The sequence below is a fragment of the Gorilla gorilla genome, chromosome 2, assembly GCF_029281585.2.
Source record: "Gorilla gorilla gorilla isolate KB3781 chromosome 2, NHGRI_mGorGor1-v2.1_pri, whole genome shotgun sequence".
In the NCBI taxonomy this organism is placed as follows: Eukaryota; Metazoa; Chordata; class Mammalia; order Primates; family Hominidae; genus Gorilla; species Gorilla gorilla.
The window spans coordinates 47358301-47377878 of NC_086017.1; the positions used below are offsets into that span (position 1 = coordinate 47358301).

General features: G+C 46.2%; 1 protein-coding gene across 1 annotated transcript in view; it reads left to right on the forward strand.

The window, feature by feature from the left end:
• Window positions 1-19578, forward strand: part of ITGA9 (integrin subunit alpha 9) — a 371697-nt gene that overhangs the window by 3636 nt on the left and 348483 nt on the right. Inside the window, exons 2-3 of the mRNA XM_004033838.5 lie at window positions 15215-15342; window positions 17569-17675. Coding sequence (XP_004033886.5) covers window positions 15215-15342; window positions 17569-17675 — 235 coding nt within the window. The remainder of the gene's footprint in view (window positions 1-15214; window positions 15343-17568; window positions 17676-19578) is intronic.

Here is a 19578-nt window from a genome sequence, read left to right on the forward strand (position 1 = left end):
AATGTGCTGGAAGTGGTAGGGGGAGAGCACAGACCCCAAAGTCAGCATGGACTCTGCAGACGGCAGAGCAGAGCGTTCCCATGTTGAGGGACCTGCGGATGTACATCTCAAAGCATGTGAATGTGCTCTGTTGGTGGAACTTAGCACTTCTCTAATCCCATAACTGAGCATTTCTCTCAATTATTTTGTAGACCAAAATTGTCACTAATCGGAGGATCCTAGATCCCTGTGTAAGTGTGGGGGTGATCTTGCTTTTCCCAGCCCTGGTGACTGAACCCGGCTCTGTAGCCATATCACACTGAGCACAGAGCCCCAGACCCAGCTTCTCTCAGAGTACTTGCTTGAGTGGTCCCGCTGTCACTGTGCTCTGGGCAGTGAGAACTGTCCCCATGGCTAGATGGACCAGAATATCCTGGACAATGTTCCAGTTGACGTTTGTATCAGCTGGGATACAAACATGCAAGGGACTCAATTTTCTTTTTTTCTAATAACACCCAGAGTGTCTGCCTGCCCAGAGCCAGCTTCCTCTCCTATAGCTCCCACTCCCTGAGTCTTCTGGCGTCCTTTGAACAACAACAGTAAGTGCCAGGGAACATGGACAAAGCCGATTTCTGTCCCCTTCCTTTAGACATGGACCAGTTACTCAGCTGCAGGGCTGACAACTGTAACACCCTGTGATATAAATAAATGCGGCCTGGCTGGCGTGCAGCCTCCAGAGCGGACGTCTTTCACACCCCACCCCGTCCCCTCCTCCTTCTCTGCCCCAGACGCCCTGGAGTCCAAAGTGGTTGGGTGCACTGGCTTCCTTTCTGGAGACGTGCTTCCTGCTCCCTCTCCTGGGACACATCAAGACGGCTGTGCTTAGGCACAGAGCGAGTGCTCGGAAATGGAAGATGTGCTGGGCTTTTTGCTTTGTTAAGGTTGTCAGAGTGTTGTTCAGTGAGGAATAGGAGGCAATTCCAAGCCAAGGAGAACATATCCTTGATTTGCATGAAGGTTGAGAATTAAAAGAACAAGCTAGATAGTTCTGGTGAGCTGTCTGATGTAGTCACCACTAGCCAGATATATTGGTATGTAAATTAACTAAAAATAAAATTTAAAATGCAGCTTCTCAGTTGCACTTGCCACATTTCAAGTACTCAGTAGCCACATGGGGCTAGTAGCTACTGCATTGGACACAACACAGAGAGAATATTTTCATCATCACGGAAAGTTCTACTGGGCAGTGTGGGTTTACAGCAATGATGTAAGTCTTAAAGGGCTAGACAAGGATCAAAAGGAGAGGTAAGAAAAAGAAAAAGAAAAAAATCAACCCATAGCATATGTGAGTACTAAAACTGAAACGGGTGCTTACATCTAACTAAAAATTATTGCCTGCTGAAGAGGTTGAATTGTCTTTCTACTCATAAAACACCGCAGGGCCTGATCTATATTTAGGGCTGGGGGTTCAAGAATGAAAACTTTTTGTTCACAATCTGACAGGTGAGAAAATTGTGGGGTTCTAGTTGTGTGTCTCAAATGAAATTTAAGATCTAGGCTCTGATGGGGGAGAGGCTTGTCCTCAGGCAGGCATGAGTTGTTCAGAGGGGCAGAAGAGAAACTCCTGTGAAGGGAAAACATTTAGAAGGGGAACCCTGGGATCATAGGACGTGCTGCCCCTGGCCCTGCCCGTCTTGCTGAGGAAACACCCAGAAATGGTGGTGGGAGCCCTGCCTTCTCATAACCTCAGTGGTGAGCACCTTTGCAGAGTTCCTCTGTCCTGTGCCAGACTCTAGGGGAAGGTGTAGGTCCGCTTCCTCGTTTGAATTTTTCTAGGGAAATGGCATTTTCAGACATTGTTCCTGGTCCTCACTCACCCTACAGAGCCTGCTTTCTCAAGCTCTCAAGAAGGAACAACACATATATGAGGCCTGAGTTCCAAGGGGATCCAAAAAACATCTTCTCGGGGTTTCTGGGAAATTTCTCTGAAGATCTGGAGAAGCTGGCAAGGGTGCTGTTTTCTGAGCTAGTGCTGAATGCTGTCTGGGGGCAGAGACAGCTGTCTTGCCCAGTGGAGAACCTTCCAGGGCAAGAAGACAGTCTTGTCTCAACCAGTCATTAACGGCCCTGAGTGTGAGAGTGTGAAGGGCCGGGCCCCAGCCAGCTCTGATTCCCTGGTGACATGCTGCTGTTCAGGAAATGGTCTCCTGATAACTTCTATTGTGATTTGTTCAGGGAAAATGTTGTTTTTACATTTGTTAAAAGCAGCCATGGTGTTCTCTGAAATTCCTTGCTTTCAAGGGGTTGCATGTAATTTTAACAACCAAAATGAATTTCGTCAGATAGTATCTACAAGAAGTCAGATGCTTTCACAGGCATAATATTCTTTAGTTGAGTCTTTGTAACATCCTGGTGAGTGGTTTCCAGTTTGCTATTTGGGGACCTGAGGCTTACAGAGTTACACGCCTTGTTCAAGGCCCACCCCAGCCTGAGAGATCAGTGCACATTCACTGGGGGCTTGTGTCAGTTTGCATCCTTTAGGAAGCAGATGCTAGGACAGAGATAGGAGTGTGAGAGAATTGTTGGGGGCGGGTGTTGCCTGTGAAAGAGAAATGGGGAAGTTGGATGGGGCAGAGAGAGCCTCTGACTCTATGCAGATCTGATTAAAGTCTCAGTCAACTCAACAGAGATCGCTGGGCAGAAATAGCTGTCCTCTGCCAGGGTCAGGCATTGGCTGGAGCTGTCTGGGAAGAGCACAGCCTCAGCTGGAATCCTGCAGCAGATCCCAAGAAAGCTGCAGCTGGAGGCTGTCAGCTGACGTTCTGCCTTGCAGCTGAACAGCATGAAGTGACCCACACCTCTGTGGCTGCCCTGGAGCCTGCCACGCGTGAATCACTGTGTTGGGAGGGTGTGAGATGTGCTCCTTGGCCTGCAGTGTGGCTGGGGGTCATCTTTGCTCATACCTCTATAATCAGTGTGTGGAGCGTCAGGACTGACAGTAGGGCCATTGGAACTGGCCCAGAAACAGAATCCCTAGCAATCTTGCCACCAGCTGACTCACAAGGTGCCTCTTTCTGATGTCAGAGAAGTCACAGGTGATGGATTTCAGAAGAAAGGAGCTCTGCTTTATGCTGAGCCACCAAGTTCTCTGAACTGCAAATCCTTTTAGCCAAGTGGATTTGGCGATCAACCAAAGCAGAATAAAATGTTTTATCCCAACCTTCCTTTTTGCCAGAGGGAGTCCTAGGAAGCCAATGTAAGTCCAAGATTGGGAAAAATCTACAGTCTTTGAAACCATGGGCTCACTTGGTCCACCAATGTCTGTTCTGAGCAAAAAGGACTTCTGTGTTGAGTTTAAATTAGCAACAGTAGCAACAATAACACCAAAAGCAGCGACAGAGTATCTGAATATTCAGTAGATGTCAAGTGCTATCTACATTGGTACTCATACCAGCTCATTTAATGTTCCCAACAGTCCTTTCAGCTGGTAGCCATTTGGGCTGCCATAACAAACTGTTATAGGTTGGGTTGCTTATAAATGACAGAATTTATTTCTCACAGATCTAGAGCCTTGGAAGTCCAAGATCAGGGCCCCAGCAGATTTGCTGTCTGGTAAGCACGTGTTTCTTGGTTCATAGATAGTGGTGTTCTCACTCTAAGCTCACACAGTGAAAGGGATGAGGGAGCTCTCTGGGGCCACATTTATTTATAAGGGCACTACCTCATTCATAGGTTATATCCTCATGACCTAATCACCTCCCAAAGTCTCCACCTCCAAATAACATTACCTTGGGGTGAAGATTTCAACATATACATTTTGAGGGAACACAACCATTCAGTCTGTAGCAGCTGGCTATCATTTTATCCCCATTCATGGAGGGGAAGCTGAGGCACAGAGGCATTATTGCCCAAGTTACATGGCTAATGAGTTGTTGAGCACAGGCCTGTGCCTTTGGCCACCCAGGCTGACTGCCTGTCAGGAAGTCAAGAATCCGAGTTTGGGGGCTTCAGGGCGCTCAAACATCTGTCTTGTGAAGTTCTGTTCTGCCTGCTTTCCTGGAAAAGTTATTGAATTGCAATAGCAGTAGCTTCTCTGCGGCACCCTTTGGGGATGCTTATTCATGACCCACTGGCTACTCTTGGGGAGATGCTAGGGTTCTGTTTTCTGGAGATGTTTGATCACTGAGTGAACAGGGACCCAATGATTCTGCCAGGGACATTTGAAGGGCCTCCTCTCACACCAAGGCTGTCTAGCATTAAGACAGAAGTGTCCTAGGAAAGATGGAGTACTCTGCAATATTCCATGTATCCCCCTAACCTCCTGGGGCTGCTTTGTTACTATCCCCCCATCCACTCTGAGTTCTACTGGCTCCCACCACTTATTTAGGAAACTCTGAATTGGGGAAGGTAGCCATGGTGGCCAGTGTTTCAGAATCACTCCTGGGTTTGTAACTTTATTAAAGAAACCCATGCAGAGTCAAACTTTCTGCACCAGTGACCAACAATATGTGAGAGGATGATTTGTATCCTCAAATATTTGAACACTTAATAAAAGGCATGAATGGGTACAAAAAATTAGAAAGAATGAGTAAGAAATGAGTAAGAACTAGTATTTGATAGCACAACAAGATGACTATAGTCAACAATAATTTGTAGTTTAAAAATAACTAAAAGAGTATAATTGGATCACTTGTAACATAAAGGATAAACGCTTCAGGTGATGGATACCCCATTTACCCTGCTGTGGTTATTACATATTACATGCCTGTAACAAAATATCTCATGTACCTCATAAATATGTACCTACTGTGTGCCCAAATCTTTTTTTTTTTTTTTTTTTGAGATGGAATCTTGCTCTGTCACCCAGGCTGGAGTGCAGTGGTGCGATCTTGGCTCACTGCGAGCTCCACCTTCTGGGTTTACGCCATTCTCCTGCCTCAGCCTCCCGAGTAGCTGGGACTACAGGTGCCCGCCACCACACCCGGCTAATATTTTGTATTTTTAGTAGAGAGTGGGTTTCACCGTGTTGGGCAGAATAGTCTCGATCTCCTGACCTCGTGATCCGCCCACTTGGGCCTCCCAAAGTGCTGGGATTACAGGCGTGAGCCACCGCACTCGGACTATGTGCCCAAATTTTTAAGAAAAATAAAAAATCACGGAACAAATTTCCTCCATCTTAGCTGATCTCTTGGTGTGTTAAGGCCACCTGGGAGATGGCCTTTCCTACCCCTTCCTATCTAGTGTCCAAGTGCTGTGATGTATGTGGATCCCAGAGTAAACTTGGTGTTGTGCAATACACACCAGTAGGCAGCATTGCAGAGGGTCTTGGCACCTCTTTTGCACCAGGATGGGTCCTAGAGGGTGGATGTTCCAGATTCAGCTGAGTAGTGTTCCTGTCTCTACCTTCATTGAATCCCTGGTTCCACAGCAACAACCAGATCCACGATTTTTGTGCCATAAAAGGGGGCACTGCTGAGATGCACAAGTGCCTGGTGGCCAAGAGAGTGGGCTCCAGCATTAGCCCTGACCCCAGCCTGCCTTACTCAGCTCTCTGCTTAGGAGCTGTGTGATCTTGACCAATTACTTCAGCTGTTTGAACCTCAGTTTCCTTTTCTGTAAAGAGTAATAAGGGTACATCCCTCATTAGGTTGGTGGGGGTGTTAAATGAGATGATATCTGCAAAGCCCAGAGCACAACATGGCACACAGTAAGCCCTTGATAGATGCTGGTAGTTATTTCTCTTGTTACTTGATCTGATTTATGAAACCAATTGTCTTTTTCATCCTGACTTGAGATGCTGAGTTTTCTTTCAGTATTTTTGTTGATTCATTCATTTATTCATCAGACTTTGAGTGTTGACACTCAACACTGAAATGAATGAGATATTCTAACATAGACACACTCTTCATTATGTGTGGCCTCTAACATTTTCGTTATGCTCTACATAAATCTGCATTTTTGTGCATTCATTTACACCCTGTCTTTTTCCAAAAAGGATCTGAGATGGCTACTTTAAATGGAGATCTTTGGGATTGTGAATCCTAGAATTTTGCCTGCCTGTTTCTTCTCTGTGCTCTTGGAAAGCCAAGGAGCAGATGGGAGGCCACCCTTTTTATGGGGAGCTCCAGCTCCCACCCCAGGTTCCAGATAAGTCTGGGAGGTAGATCTACAGTTCCAAGGTGGGATACTTTTTTAAAAAGTAAATGTAAATGTATTGCCATATTTCTCTTGAAAAAAAATTATCACAAGAAACCAACAAGAAGATATCAAGGCTTTTTCTTAGATCTGCCAGAAGTCTGTAATTTGCTCTACCCCTTGGATTTTAGTGTTCACTTGCTGCTTTCAGATGTGGAAGGAAAACCTCAATCCTTTTGCCTTGCCTCCTTCTGCAGTTGCCTCCCCTCAGTGTGTCTGCCAAGACCTGAGCCCCAGGCCAGGGCAGCAGCCTCTGACCTTTCACTCCCTCACTCCCTAACACACAAGCTGGGGAACAATGTCACTCCAAGGTTGGACCCTGCCCCCGTGCCTCTGCTTTTCCCAGTTGGGCATGGACTCCACCAATTTCATTCTCTGACTTAGCGTTACGTGGTGTGGATTGCACTGCTCTCCCTCCATTTACTGTAACCTAGGCTGTCCAGGATAAAAATTATTATTGCCAACCTTTTATGAATACTTTCTATATGCCAGAACCACTGTGTTCATAGTTCCCTTTATGCAGAGCAGGCTACCACTCCTGAAGCACAGAGAAGCCAAGTCACTTGTCCAAGGTTACCCAGCAAGTAAGTAAATTACAGAGTTGTGCTTTGAACCAAGGTGGGACTGATTTAATGCTAAACTGACTGTTCTCAGGGTTAGCCATGCTGCCCTCCCTACCTCCACCTCCATCAAGGCCCTGTCCAAGGTATCAGGTTTCTAAGGAAAAAGGAGAAGGGCCCTGAAAGGAAAAGGGCTTCTTCGGAGAGCATTTGTGTCTGCTCTTGGCCTTGCAGATAAAATACCATAATCTACTCTTGCAAGTCAGGCCATCCTGGGGTGCATGGTCCCCCAAACACTTTCATCTGCCTTTTCCTTTTGTGCCTCATCACTGCCTTGGGAGGGGGATCATGCATTTGTTATTATCCTTGTTTTACAGAAAAGGAAAGGAAGGGTCAGAGTGGCCAGGGGAGTTGTCTAAAGTCACATAGCTGTAGCTGGCACACTCCTGGGTGTGACTTCGGATACACTCTTCAGGGCTTGTTCTACTACTCCACCATGCCTGTCCCATCTCAGGGCCCTCAGTAAAAGTCTGTGGTCCTGGTTGGTGATGAGATTCCTTTGAGGGAGGGAAAGGAGACCAGGTAGCTAGAGGAGCCATAGCAATAGTTGTCAGCTGCATAGTTGGATAATTGGTTTGGACTTAGCGGGAATTAGTGGGTGATGGAGTTATCACGGTCCAGATTCCGTCAGAAGTGGCATGCCTTAGCTTGATGATGTATCTGTTTTCTATCACCACAATATTGCTGCATCCCTAACAAACCACCCCAAAACTTAGTGACTTAAATCAACCACTACCTGTAGCTTATCCTCTGGTTGGCAGCTTAGGCTGGGTTCAGCTGGGTGGTTCTTCTGTTCTCTGCAGGACTCACTCATGCATCTGTGGTCAGCTTCTGGGTTAGCTGGTTGGCTGGCTGGCAAAGGATGGCTTCAGCTGGGAGGGCTTATTTTTGCTCCATGTGTATTTCATCCTCTTGCAGGCTAGGCTGGGCTTGTACACATGGTGGTTGGGTAGGGTACCAACAGAACAATCAGAGGCTTGCATGATTTCTTGAAGCCTAAGCTCAGAAGTCAAACCATGCCCCTCTGCCACATTCTTTTGGCCAATGTAAGTCACAGGTCCAGCCTACATCAAGAGGAGGCAGAAACACATTTCATCTCTTGACAAGAGAAGCTGCAGAGTCACACTGAAAAGAGCAGGGATACAGGAAGGATGGGGAATTGTGGCCACTTTGTAATATATTACTGGTGGTGAAAGCATCCTGGCTGTCCCTGAGTTACTGTGACAGTCTGAATAAATTCCTGCCCAGCGCACCAGAAAAAGGAACAAGGTTCTATTAACCTAAATAGCAAACACAGAGAGAGGCTCTCTAAAAGAAAATGTTTACTCAGGAATAGGGCATTGCAGTGGGAATACATGTGTCACAGTAATCTGCATGCATATTCAGGGAGGTAAAGGAAAACAAAGGCTTTTAAGGGAAAAATGAGGATTACTTAATTGTTTTGAGATAATTATCCTTGGATACAAGGATCAGTGACAAGGGTGGCACCAGTTTGAGGTTGGACAGAGAGTTGCTAGGTAGATTTCCTCGCAGAAGGTGTGTGTGTGTGTGTGTGTGTGTGTGTGTAAGGTTGTGATGGCCTTTGTGCAAGATTGTGTTTTTGCAGATTTTTTTGTGCTAGTTCTTGTTATCAGTTGTTTATGCATGAAAACCTTTCCTTCATGGCCTCCCATAGCTCTATTTGTCAGGGTTTTTTGTTTTTGTTTTTTTTTTTTTTTTAACATAAGTGACTCCATTTTGATTCTGACAACTTTTGCAATTCTAAGGATCTATGAGCTGTTGGGTGCTGCCAGGAGTTGGAACTGGGATGAGTTGAGTGTCAAGGTGTTTGGCCTACTACTGCCCAGCAGTCTAACATTTCTTTGAACACCTACTTTGTAGCAGGCACTATGATGGGTGCTTTATAAACATTCTTTTGCTTAAACCTTACAAGAAACATTCTTAGGTACACTTTTATTCCTCCTGTTTTACAGAAGAGGAAAACTGAGGCTTGGAGTGTTTAAGACACTTGTCTAAGAGACACAGCTTGTTAGCAGTAGAGGCAGGACTTAAACCCTGTGTTACTGCCTGTGCTTCTTACACTTTATCACCATGCATAACTTTCCCATAAAGCTTAGAAGCCAGGTAGAACTACTGGCTTAAAACCCTAGAAAGCAGTCAGTATCCACTGCTTAAACACCAGGAGCCTCAGTTTCCCCAAATATAAGAAGAGCTTATGAGGCCTTTCAGGTCCCATGGCTCCATTGGGCAAGCATTGGTCCCTAGTGAGTCCCCTCCCTCTGGAAATGAAGGGTTTGGTGTGGTCAGAGGTGGCTATCCTGGCACCAGCTCTTCCTTTACTCAAACCTGGGCTGCTTTCTGCCCAGTAAGGGATGCGGACAATTCCTGGGGTTTCCCCGTGGTGGACACACAGTGAAGAATTTGACTCATGTAACCAAAACGTGGGTCCCTGGGGAAGCTTTGGCTTTGGGATCAAATGCCTGAAAGCAAACCTAATGGGTTTAAAGTTTTTAATCCCCAGTTGCTGTCCTTGATCTGGCTATAATTTTGCCTGTGGAATCGCTGCTGTGGTGTTTGTGGGGAGGGAGGGAGGGAATCTTTGAGACACTGTCAGTTCTCAGTCCTGCCCAGGGAGGCAGCTGCGGCTCAGTCCTTCTCTGTCACCCGCTCTCCAGAGAATTTACCTGCAGATTACCCTCAAAACATGAGACAGGTTCAGAGCGAGGTGGGCGGCTGAAATGGAGCCTTCACAGACAGCTTGACCACACACAGGGAGCTCAGGAAGCAGCTTTGTTGGAAAAATGCAGGGCATTTAAACTGCCACACCAGGAGGGGGTTTGGAGAGGCTGGAAAGAGCATGCCATTGGACACAGACACTCTGGGTTCAAATCCCAGCTCTGCCACTTACTGGTGGTGTGACCCAACATCTCTGAATGGAAAACACACGAGAGGCTGCCTGACAGGATGGCCATGAGCAAGAAAGCACCCTTGTGAGCATAACCAGTGTTGGTGCATGAACCGATGCACCCACACTGCTTATTGAGAGAGGCAAACCTCTGGTTAACACCATGACAGCAGTGTCAATGCTTTGGAAAAGCAAGGTGATTGAAGTTCACCTTTTGAGTCACCTGAGCCTGATGGGGAGGGGAAGGTCTTCTTTTCTCTTCCAAACCCCAGCATGCCCTTTGACATGACGGAGCTTTCACATCAGAGTTCTCACTTCAGAGCTGCCCTCAAAGGCTCACTGGGGCTTGCTCAGGTGGGGATTACATATGTGAGTAGCTGGCACCAGAGGGGGCACTGGGTACCTGTTGGTTCCCTTTTCCTCCTTTCAGGCTGATGTGGGGTAGGTAGAATAGGGCACGGGTGATGTATTTGACTACTGGGGTGCATGCTACAGCTTGGCATCTTAACATGAATAACCATCTTAACCTCCTCTGGCCACCTGCTTCCCTATCTGTAAAATGGGGATAATATTAGTACCTCCCTTAGGGTTGCTGTGAAGAGTAAATTTGATCCTGCCCGTAATGAGCCTAACCCAGCACCTGCACACTCTATGTGCCTGCTACATGCTGGTTGCCCTAATTAGAAATTTAGAGTCCTGCATTGATGAGAGGACCTAAAAGGCTTATGAGGCCGGGCATAGTGGCTCAGGCTTGTAATCCCAACACTTTGGGAGGCTGAGGCAGGTGGATCACCTGAGGTCAGAAGTTCAAGACCAGCCTTACCAATATGGAGAAACCCCATCTCTACTAAAAATATAAAAATTAGCTGGGCGTGGTGGCATGTGCCTGTAGTACCCAGCTACTAGGGAGGCTGAGACAAGAGAATTGCTTGAACCCGGGAGGTGGAGGTTGCAGTGAGCGGAGATCGCCGCACTGCACTCCAGCCTGGGTAACAGAGCAAGACACCGTCTAAAAAAAAAAAAGGGCCTTTGAGTTTGTGGCATCTTTAACTGGGGATGGGATAGGAGGAGAGCCTTGCTTCTCAAGGGCAATCTCTTCTACTGGCTCCAAATGAACATAATTATTTGTAATCAGTTTAGATAGTTACATAGTACTTCTCAAACTATTAATCACCTGGAGAGCTTGTTAAAATGCACTCTGATTTAATGGGCTGGGGCCTGAGATTCTGCATTTCCGACAAGTGCCAGGTGTTCCCCATGCTGCTGGTCTGAGGACCACACTTGAAGTAGCAAGCAAAGCAGAGAAGTAGCTTGATGCTTTGTTGATGGCAGCCTGTTGGTGGGGACCCTCAGGCCCTTTTATGTGGTAACCATAGCAGAAAGGAACATTGTCTTGTCGAGAGTACCAGGAGAGTTGGGGCGATGTTTGAAGTGGCTAGGATGTCTTTTTATAACTTAGCAGATGGCATCTTTTCAGTGGCTTGTTCTGAACTCTGGGCCACGGTAATCTCTGTATCCCTTGGGATCAGCCTGGTAAACAACCAGCTGAATTAACTTCAGAAAAGACTCACTCATGGGCTGGCCTGCGGTAGTCTTGCTGGACGGTGGCCTAGGTACAGAGCAGTGCTGGGCTGCGGAGGAAGCCACGATGTTCTGTAAACACATAGATACAAGCACATTCCCGTGTGCCACCCCGTGAGTGTCATGCATGTGTGTGTGCATGCCCCCTTATCTCTAGCCTGATTTTCCATTGCACAGGATTTGGGAAAAACCTTTCATCTGACCAGCTGATCAGAAGTTTTGAACTGAAAGGTTGTTATCAGGGTTTGAATCAGCCATTGTTGTTAGAACCATTGAGTACCTTGGGCTTGGAAGGAAATAATAATTCAGCAGGTTCCTTTCCACTTTAGATTTTGGTGTAAACTTTGTCCCTGTCAGTCTTGGCTCTAGGCTGGAGGAAGCAGTGCCTGGGAATTAAGCTCTCCAGGGTCCTCTCCTGCTTAGATAACCTATGAATCTGTGTCTGTGAATTTGGAGCCATGGCATTATCTGAAATTTCCAGGGTTCCAATGCCAGTTTGGGAGACACAGTAGAGGAAGAACCTGTTTCTTGCAGCCATTTCCCTTCCCTCGGACGTGATGAATTCTCACTCATGTGAATTTTTTTGTGATTTTTGTAAAATAAATTACAAGTGGCAGTTAGTCACTGTGCTGATGTAAATTTGGAGTTGGTGGGAATTTTTGGACTCTGCTCTGTGGCCCTGGGGTTTTTGAGTGGAAGAGGTATTTTATGCTCCCCAGGTCTTAGAACCTGACCTGTGGAAAGGCTGAGGATGTTTCAGCAGTTTAGACAGGGCAAACTGCTAATTCTTCTCACCTGTGAAAACAGCTGGTCTTATAGAGCGCAATACGTGACTTACCCCAGTGGCTGTAAAGCTCAGCCGCCACAGCAAGGGGGAAAATTGATCCCTTAATGTGGCTTTCTTCTCACTGGAGTTTTGTTTTGTACGTCATTGTGCATTTGAGTTACAGCAGACAAGGGCCAGCCAAACTGCTCTTGTGTGGGTGAGGGAGGCGATGTGGTCTGTTTGGGAAAGTGCTTGCTTTGATTTCCAAAGGGCTGTGGGTTCCAGCCCTGCCTCTGCTTGGGAATTCTGCAGTTGTGCCCAGCAAACACCTGGGGAGGTGCATCCCAGGGCATTATTGAGGAGCCGCAGGGCAGCCTGGGTACCTGCACCATTGGGAGTCTTGCTTCTCTCACTCCCCAGCAGGGCATCTTCCTCATAGAATCAGATACAGACCCTCCAAGAGTGACCTGGAAGGAGACACTCCAGTGAGGGGTGGGTCTCCCTGGCTCTTTGTACCCTCCAATTCTTCAGGTTCTAGGTGTTGAGCTCAGGGCAATGGGAATTAAGATGGGACCCACACACATTCCCATGAACCTTAACACCATGTCTCTGAGCCAGGTTAGTGACGATGTCCTTTGTGATATCTGCCAGCCTTTGCTGGAGTCCCCTTTGAGGGCCTCAGACTTCTGTTGTATGATGTAGAGGCCTTGTTTGTCTGCCCCTTTGCCTAGCTGGAGTGTTGCAGGAGGAGCAGCAGCATTCCAAGACCAGGGTGCAGTGAATGACTGAGATCCCAAGATGAAGGTGGCTTTCAGGGCAGAGGGAAGGGAGCCTGGGTCAGCTTTCTACATCCCCAGGAAAGCTGTTCAGGGTCATCCTAACCTCTGCTAAACACCTTTTCCACAAATACATAATATGTAATGCACTGTATTCCAAGGCATGTGGGAGATGATCTATTTCATAATACGGAAGAAACCCTTGCGAGGTGAATTCCCTCTCTTTTCTAGGCTGCTGGAGATAAGGAACAACGCCTGTTCTCACTAAGGAGTGGCTTGGCGTTTTCTACTCTTTGAACATCAGTGTGGATTTTGTTTGAAGTCTCATTGTCCAAGACCTTTTCCAAATGGCTCTTAGCTCAGCACAAACCGTGCCTGATTAGTGTTGTTTGGTATTCTTTGCTATAGATCTTCTGTTGACTGCTTTCCGGAAACAATGCATAAAACTGTAGGTCAGAATTATTTTTGTAACATCTGGAGGGGAGCTTACTGCCATTTCCCCCGTGTTCTGCACTCACACAGGCCCAAACCTGCCTCTTCTGTCTTCTGGGTGGGTCTTACCCCTTTCCTGTAGCCGGGGGATGCTCCTGCTGGGGATGGCCCACCCTAGGCAGCTTTTCAGTTCAAGATGGAGGATACAGAGGTTCATTCTTGCTCCTGTTTGCATGCAAACTATTCTATTTCTGTTCTGCAGTGGGAGAGAGGATACCGTTTATAATTCTGCACTGCTGCTATTTTTTTTCCTATTTGCCCCTAAATGTCCATGCTGTGTGTGTGGTGGGTGGTAGGAGGAGGAGGGGGAGACAGAAGAGAAATAGCGTTTCTAAATTTTCTATTTGTTACTGAAATGTAACACATCCAGGAAAGTGTCCATATCATATACAGTTATCACAAATTTGTATAATGTCACTGAGGCTGAATGACAACATTATCAGCACCCCCAGCAATTCCCCTCCCTAATTACAACCCTGCTTTCTCCTCTCCAGAGGTAACCATTATTCTGCCTTCTAACACTATAGTTAAATTTCACCTGCTTTTGAACTTTAGATAAATGGAATCAGACTGTGAGTATGCTATTGTATCTGGCATCTTTTGTTCAGTATTGTATTTGTGCAATTCATCTCTGTGGTTGCAGTTGAATGCTGTTCATTTGTTTTCATTGCTGCATAGAACTCTTTTTTTGTTTTGTTTTGTTTTTGAGACAGAGTCTCACTCTTGCCCAGACTGGAGTGCAGTGGCATGATCTCAGCTCACTGCAACCTCTGCCTCTTGGGTTCAAGCAATTCTCCTGCCTCAGCCTCTCAAGTAGCTGGGATTACAGGCACCTGCCACCATGCCCAGCTAATTTTTTGTATTTTTAGTAGAGACAGGGTTTCACCATGTTGCCCAGACTGGTCTTGAACTCCTAAGCTCAGGCAATCTGCCCACCTCGGCCTCCCAGTGCTGCATAGAATTCTGTTGTGTTGCTGTACCATGATTTACCTGTCCACTCTAGCACTGATGGGCCTTTAGGTTTCTTTTTGTTTTTTTTTTGTTTTTTTTTGATATTACATATGCAGCTTTGAACATTTTGCATGTCTCCTGGTAGAAATGTATGCATCTCTATTAGGTATATTCCTAGAAATGGAATTACTGGGTCAAAGGGTAGGTGCATGTTCAGCTTTATTAGGAACTGTTGAATAGTTTTCCCAGTGGTTTTAATGGTTTATACTGCCACCAGCAGTGTATGAAGGTTCTAGTTACTCTATATCCTTGTCAGCACATGGGATTTTCAGTCTTTTTGGTTTGAGCCTTCTGGTTGGTATGAAGTTGAGTTTCTCTGATAACTAACATGGTTGAGCACCTTTTCATGCATTTATTGGCCATTTGGCTATCTTCTCTTATGAAGTATCTATGCTTGTCTTTGGCCTATTCTGTTGACTTGTCTTTTCTTATTAATCAATGAGGAGTTTTTAAAATAGATTTTGGATAGGAACCTTTTGTTGGTTGTACGTGTTCCCACCCATCCATCTCAGTCTCCTGGGTAGGTGGGACTAAAAGCGTGCGCTGCCTTGCCTGGCCTTTTTTTTTTGTGAAGATGGGATTTGCCATGTCACCCAGGCTGGCCTGGAATTCCTGGGCTCAAGCGATCCACCCGCCTCGGCCTCTCAAAATGCTAGGATTACAGGCATGAGCCACCACATTCAGCCTCCTTAAGCTTTAATGTGCCTGGGAAAGATCTAACAGGTTTCACTTTAGGATCTCTCCCCCAAGCCCACACAGAAAAGTATAATAATATGATTTTCAAAGTGAGCACTCAGAGAGCCCACCCGTGGTTGGGTGAATACTTACCCATCTGCCTCCTATTTTCTTATCGTAGGTTGTGACAGAATGCCTTTTTCTCTTGCTGCAGGGTCCTTGTGGGCGCACCAAAGGCAGATTCCAAATACAGCCCTTCAGTGAAGTCTCCTGGGGCTGTGTTTAAGTGCCGTGTTCACACCAACCCTGACCGGAGATGCACCGAACTGGACATGGCTCGAGGTGGGTGACCATTACTGCTGTGGTGGAAATGGGTTCTGTACCCTTATACCTTGCTCTTCTTCTTCCCAGGATGGCCTGATCATTCACTCACGCATCCATCCTTCCCTCCTTCCCTTCCTCCTTCTCTCCCTCCTTCTCTCCAACAAGCATGTATTGAGTACGTAATAGTTATTAAGCACTGGGATACACCAGTGAACAAAATAAACAAGGATCCTGCCATCCCTAGCCCCATAAATTAGTGGGCAAAAGAGATATTAAGACAAGTAATTGAGAGAGAAAAGACCAGAGGGAAGGTGAGTATTTGATTTAATCTAGATCGGAGGGTCAGGAAAGGTCTGGGACCTTTCGACATGGTTAGAAGGATGTGTAGTCGTTAGCTGGGCAGGTGCAGGAAGCACAGCCTTCAAGCAGAGGTGCCATTTGGAAGCACAGAGCGAGGTTGTGCAGCTGGAGAGGGAGCCAGGAGAGTGGAGCACAGGAGGGCAGCAAGGCAGGCTGGGGCCAGGCCACGTGGGGCCTAGCAGGCCAGGGCAAGGTGCCGGAATTTTATTCTGTGTGTGAGTGGGGAGGCCACTGAAATCAATTTTAGGTGTTACATTTTAACTAGGGAAAGATATGATCAGATGGATGTTTTTAAAAGCTCACTTTGGGCTGGGCATGGTGGCTCATGCCTGTAATCCCATCACTTTGGCAGGCTGAGGTGGGCACATTGCTTGAGCCCAGAAGTTCAAGACCAGCCTGTGCAACATGGTGAAAGCCTGTCTCTACTAAAAATACAAATATTAGCTGAACGTGGTGATGCATGCCTGTAGTCCCAGCTACTCAGGAGGCCAAGGCAGGAGGATCACTTGAACCCAGGAGGTCAAGGGTGCAGTGAGCTGAGATTGTGCCACTGCACTCCAGCCTGGGTGACAGAACTGAGACTCTTTTCTCCAAAAAGATAAAAAAATAAAATAAAAGCTCACTTTGATCTAGCAGAAAATATAAGATCTTTGGAATCAGATGGTTCTGACTGCATTCAAAGCCCAGCTGGGACTGATTGGGAATGTCCTATAGCTTCTTGGGCCTCAGTTCCCTCACCTTCAAAATCAAGACTAATATACCTACCTCGCAAGGATGGTCTTGAGAAGATTAAGTGAGATAATACAGGTGAGTACACAGAACTGTGCTTGGCACATCAGTACAAAGGAGGTATTTTGTTATAATCATGACTGCAAGCATTTCTTTCTCCAAAGTCTTTTTGCATAAAGATTTTCTAATTTTTTTGTTGTTTTTTGTTTGTTTGTTTGTTTTTGAGACAGAGTCTTGCTGTGTCACCCAGGCTAGAGTGCAATGGTACAATCTTGGCTCACTGCAACCTCTGCCTCCCAGGTTCAAGCGATTCTCCTGCCTCAGCCTCCCGAGTAGCTGGGATTACAGTGTATGACCATCTTCGGCTAATTTTTGTGTTTTTAGTGGAGACAGGGTTTCGCCATGTTGGCCAGGCTGGTCTCGAACTTCTGGCCTCAAGTGAACCGCCCACCTTAACCTCCCAAAGTGCTGGGATTACAGGTGTGAGCCACCATGCCTGGCCAAGATCTTCTAATTATTTTTTAAATAAAGAGTTATTGTGATTTTCTTCAGCAGAAAAAGAGGTTTGTGAACTGTTTGTTACTGGTGCATAACAAATTAAGGAGCTTGCTTCAGAACATAAATCAAGGCCCTGCCTCTTTCCGTGAGAAAGCCTTGCCATGTGGTTGGGTGCAGTGGCTCATGCCTATAACCCCAGCCCTTCGGGAGGTTGGGGTGGGCGGATCACTTGAGGTTAGGAGTTTGAGACCAGCCTGGACAACATGGTGAAAACCCGTCTCTACTAAAAATATGAACATTAGTGGGATGTGGTGGCGCACACCTGTAATCCCAGCTACTTGGGAGGCTGAGGCAGGGCAATCGCTTGAACCTGGGAGGCAGAGGTTGCAATGAGCTGAGATTGTGCCACTGCACTCCAGCCTGGACGACAGAGAGAGAGACTGTCTCAAAGAAAAAAAAAGAAAGAAAGAAACAGAAAGCCTTGCTATGTAAAAAAACAGTTGTCTGGATTAAACAGTATAGTACCTAGTGATGGAGTTGATTTGCATTTTGTGGAAAGTTCCTTATTTCCTCATAGGGCTGTGGACCACCCTTTGAAAAGCAGCCAGCAGAACATCACTCCTCAACCCAAGTCTGGTTCTTCTCCTCTTTCTCCAGGGAAGAATCGGGGCATGTCCTGCGGAAAGACCTGCCGGGAAGACCGCGATGATGAGTGGATGGGGGTGAGCCTGGCCCGACAGCCCAAGGCTGATGGCCGTGTGTTGGTAAGTCCCTCCTGGGGGTGCCGTGGGAAGGGGGTGGCACTCTGAGAATGAATGATCTGTTAGGAAGGCTGGATGGCATGGTGACAAGTGCATGGCTTTGAGGTTGCTTATTCTGGACTACTGCTTAGACAAATGACTTATCTTCTTATTTTCTTTATCTGTCAAATGTGAATAATGTCTGTCCCAAGGTGCTGAGATGTGACTATTGAAAAATAAAACATATGTGAAAAGTGCTTTGTACATCTCATTCATTACATAGGTATTTGTGTGTGTGTGTCTTAAATTGAGGTATAATTTACAGTACACAAATCTTAAGATTACAGTCTTGATTTTCACAATTGTACACGCCTGTGTAACCATATGCCCACTGAGATATAGAATATTTCCATCGTCCCAAAAGTCTCCGACGTCCCTTTCCAGCCAACTCCTCTCACCTGAGACAAACCACAGCTGTGATTTGTATAATACGTTACTTTTGCTTTTTCTAGAATTTCATATAAATGGAATCCTACAGTATGTGCTCTTTTATATAAGACTTCTTTCACTCAAAATAATATTTTCTGAAATCAATCCCTATTGTATGTATCAGTAGTTCATTCCTGTTTATCTCCACATAATATTACATTTTATGAAATAAATGTTATTTTTAACTAGTTATTTATCGGACCTCCAAAGCACCTATGATGTATTTTGATCCGTAGGTGCTTTGAGGGAGATAGAAAGAAAAGTCTTTGCATTTGAGACTCCTGAGATCCTGGATTTGTGCTGTGCAGTAAGGTAGCCACCAGCCCTGTGTACTTATTTAAACTTAAATTTATCCAAATTAAACTAGAAATTCAGGTTTTTAGTAATATTAGCCACATTTAAGTGGCTCAGTAATCACAAATGGTTACTGGCTACTCTATTGGAAAGCAGAGAGAGAGAATATTTTCATCATCACAGAAAGTTTTATTAGACTCAACACAAAAGGAATTTCTAACACTGCAGAGGTTTTGTTTTTGTCAATTTTTCCTTTAAACTTTTCTATGAGGTATAATACTAAAGCACTTAACACACCCAGCTGTGAGTGTACAGCCTGATGGGTTTTTTTTTTCACACATGTACACTTATGCATCCCCATTGCCAGTACTCCAGAAGGACCCCTGCACCCTTTCCCAGTCAGTTCCTCTGCCCTTGGTGAGTGAACAACTATTCTGACATAGGCTTTCTCTTGCCCTTGACTTTATCAGAAGCTGTATGAAGATTTTTGTTATAAAAGCATAAGCTCAAGAAGGGAAAGTAATACTAGCTGCCACTTATGGAGGGCTTCATTTGGGTCACATGCTGCAAAGCTGAGGGTTTCGTGTGTATTTTATCCCAGGGAAACAGGTTTTCCTTAAGGCACTAGGCAAAGTGTTTTTGTCCCCTCTCTAAGGAGCCCACTTTTGTGTTAAACTTCTTCATGGCATAAGCTGTTAGTCTGACTTCTGTCCTCAGCACAATTAAGCATCTCCCCCTTGTCGGGCCCCTTGGGAGAGGAGGAAGCAGCTGGATGCTGTCGCCAGCATGGTGGGGGCCTCCCTCCTGGAAGCCGTTGTAGGTCCTGCACAGGCTCCCTGAGCCCGCTGTTTGCCTTGGTTTCCAGTCCTTTCATCACTGTCATGGCTGGCCCTGGACCCTCTCCAAACTTCCACATTCCTCCAGGCATGGTGGCCTGACCCTGACTGGACAAATGGGCCCCAGAGGGGCTGAACCCTTATCTACCATTCTGGGGAAAGAAAGGGAAGAAGCTGACTCATCTGTAAATCAAAGGGTAGCCCAAGGTCCTGATTCAGAACAAAAAGGAGGTGGTGGCCCCGTGGCAGCATAACACAAGATGCTCTTAAGGGCATCGAGCCTAGAGTCAGAGTTTGCTCCTGTGAAA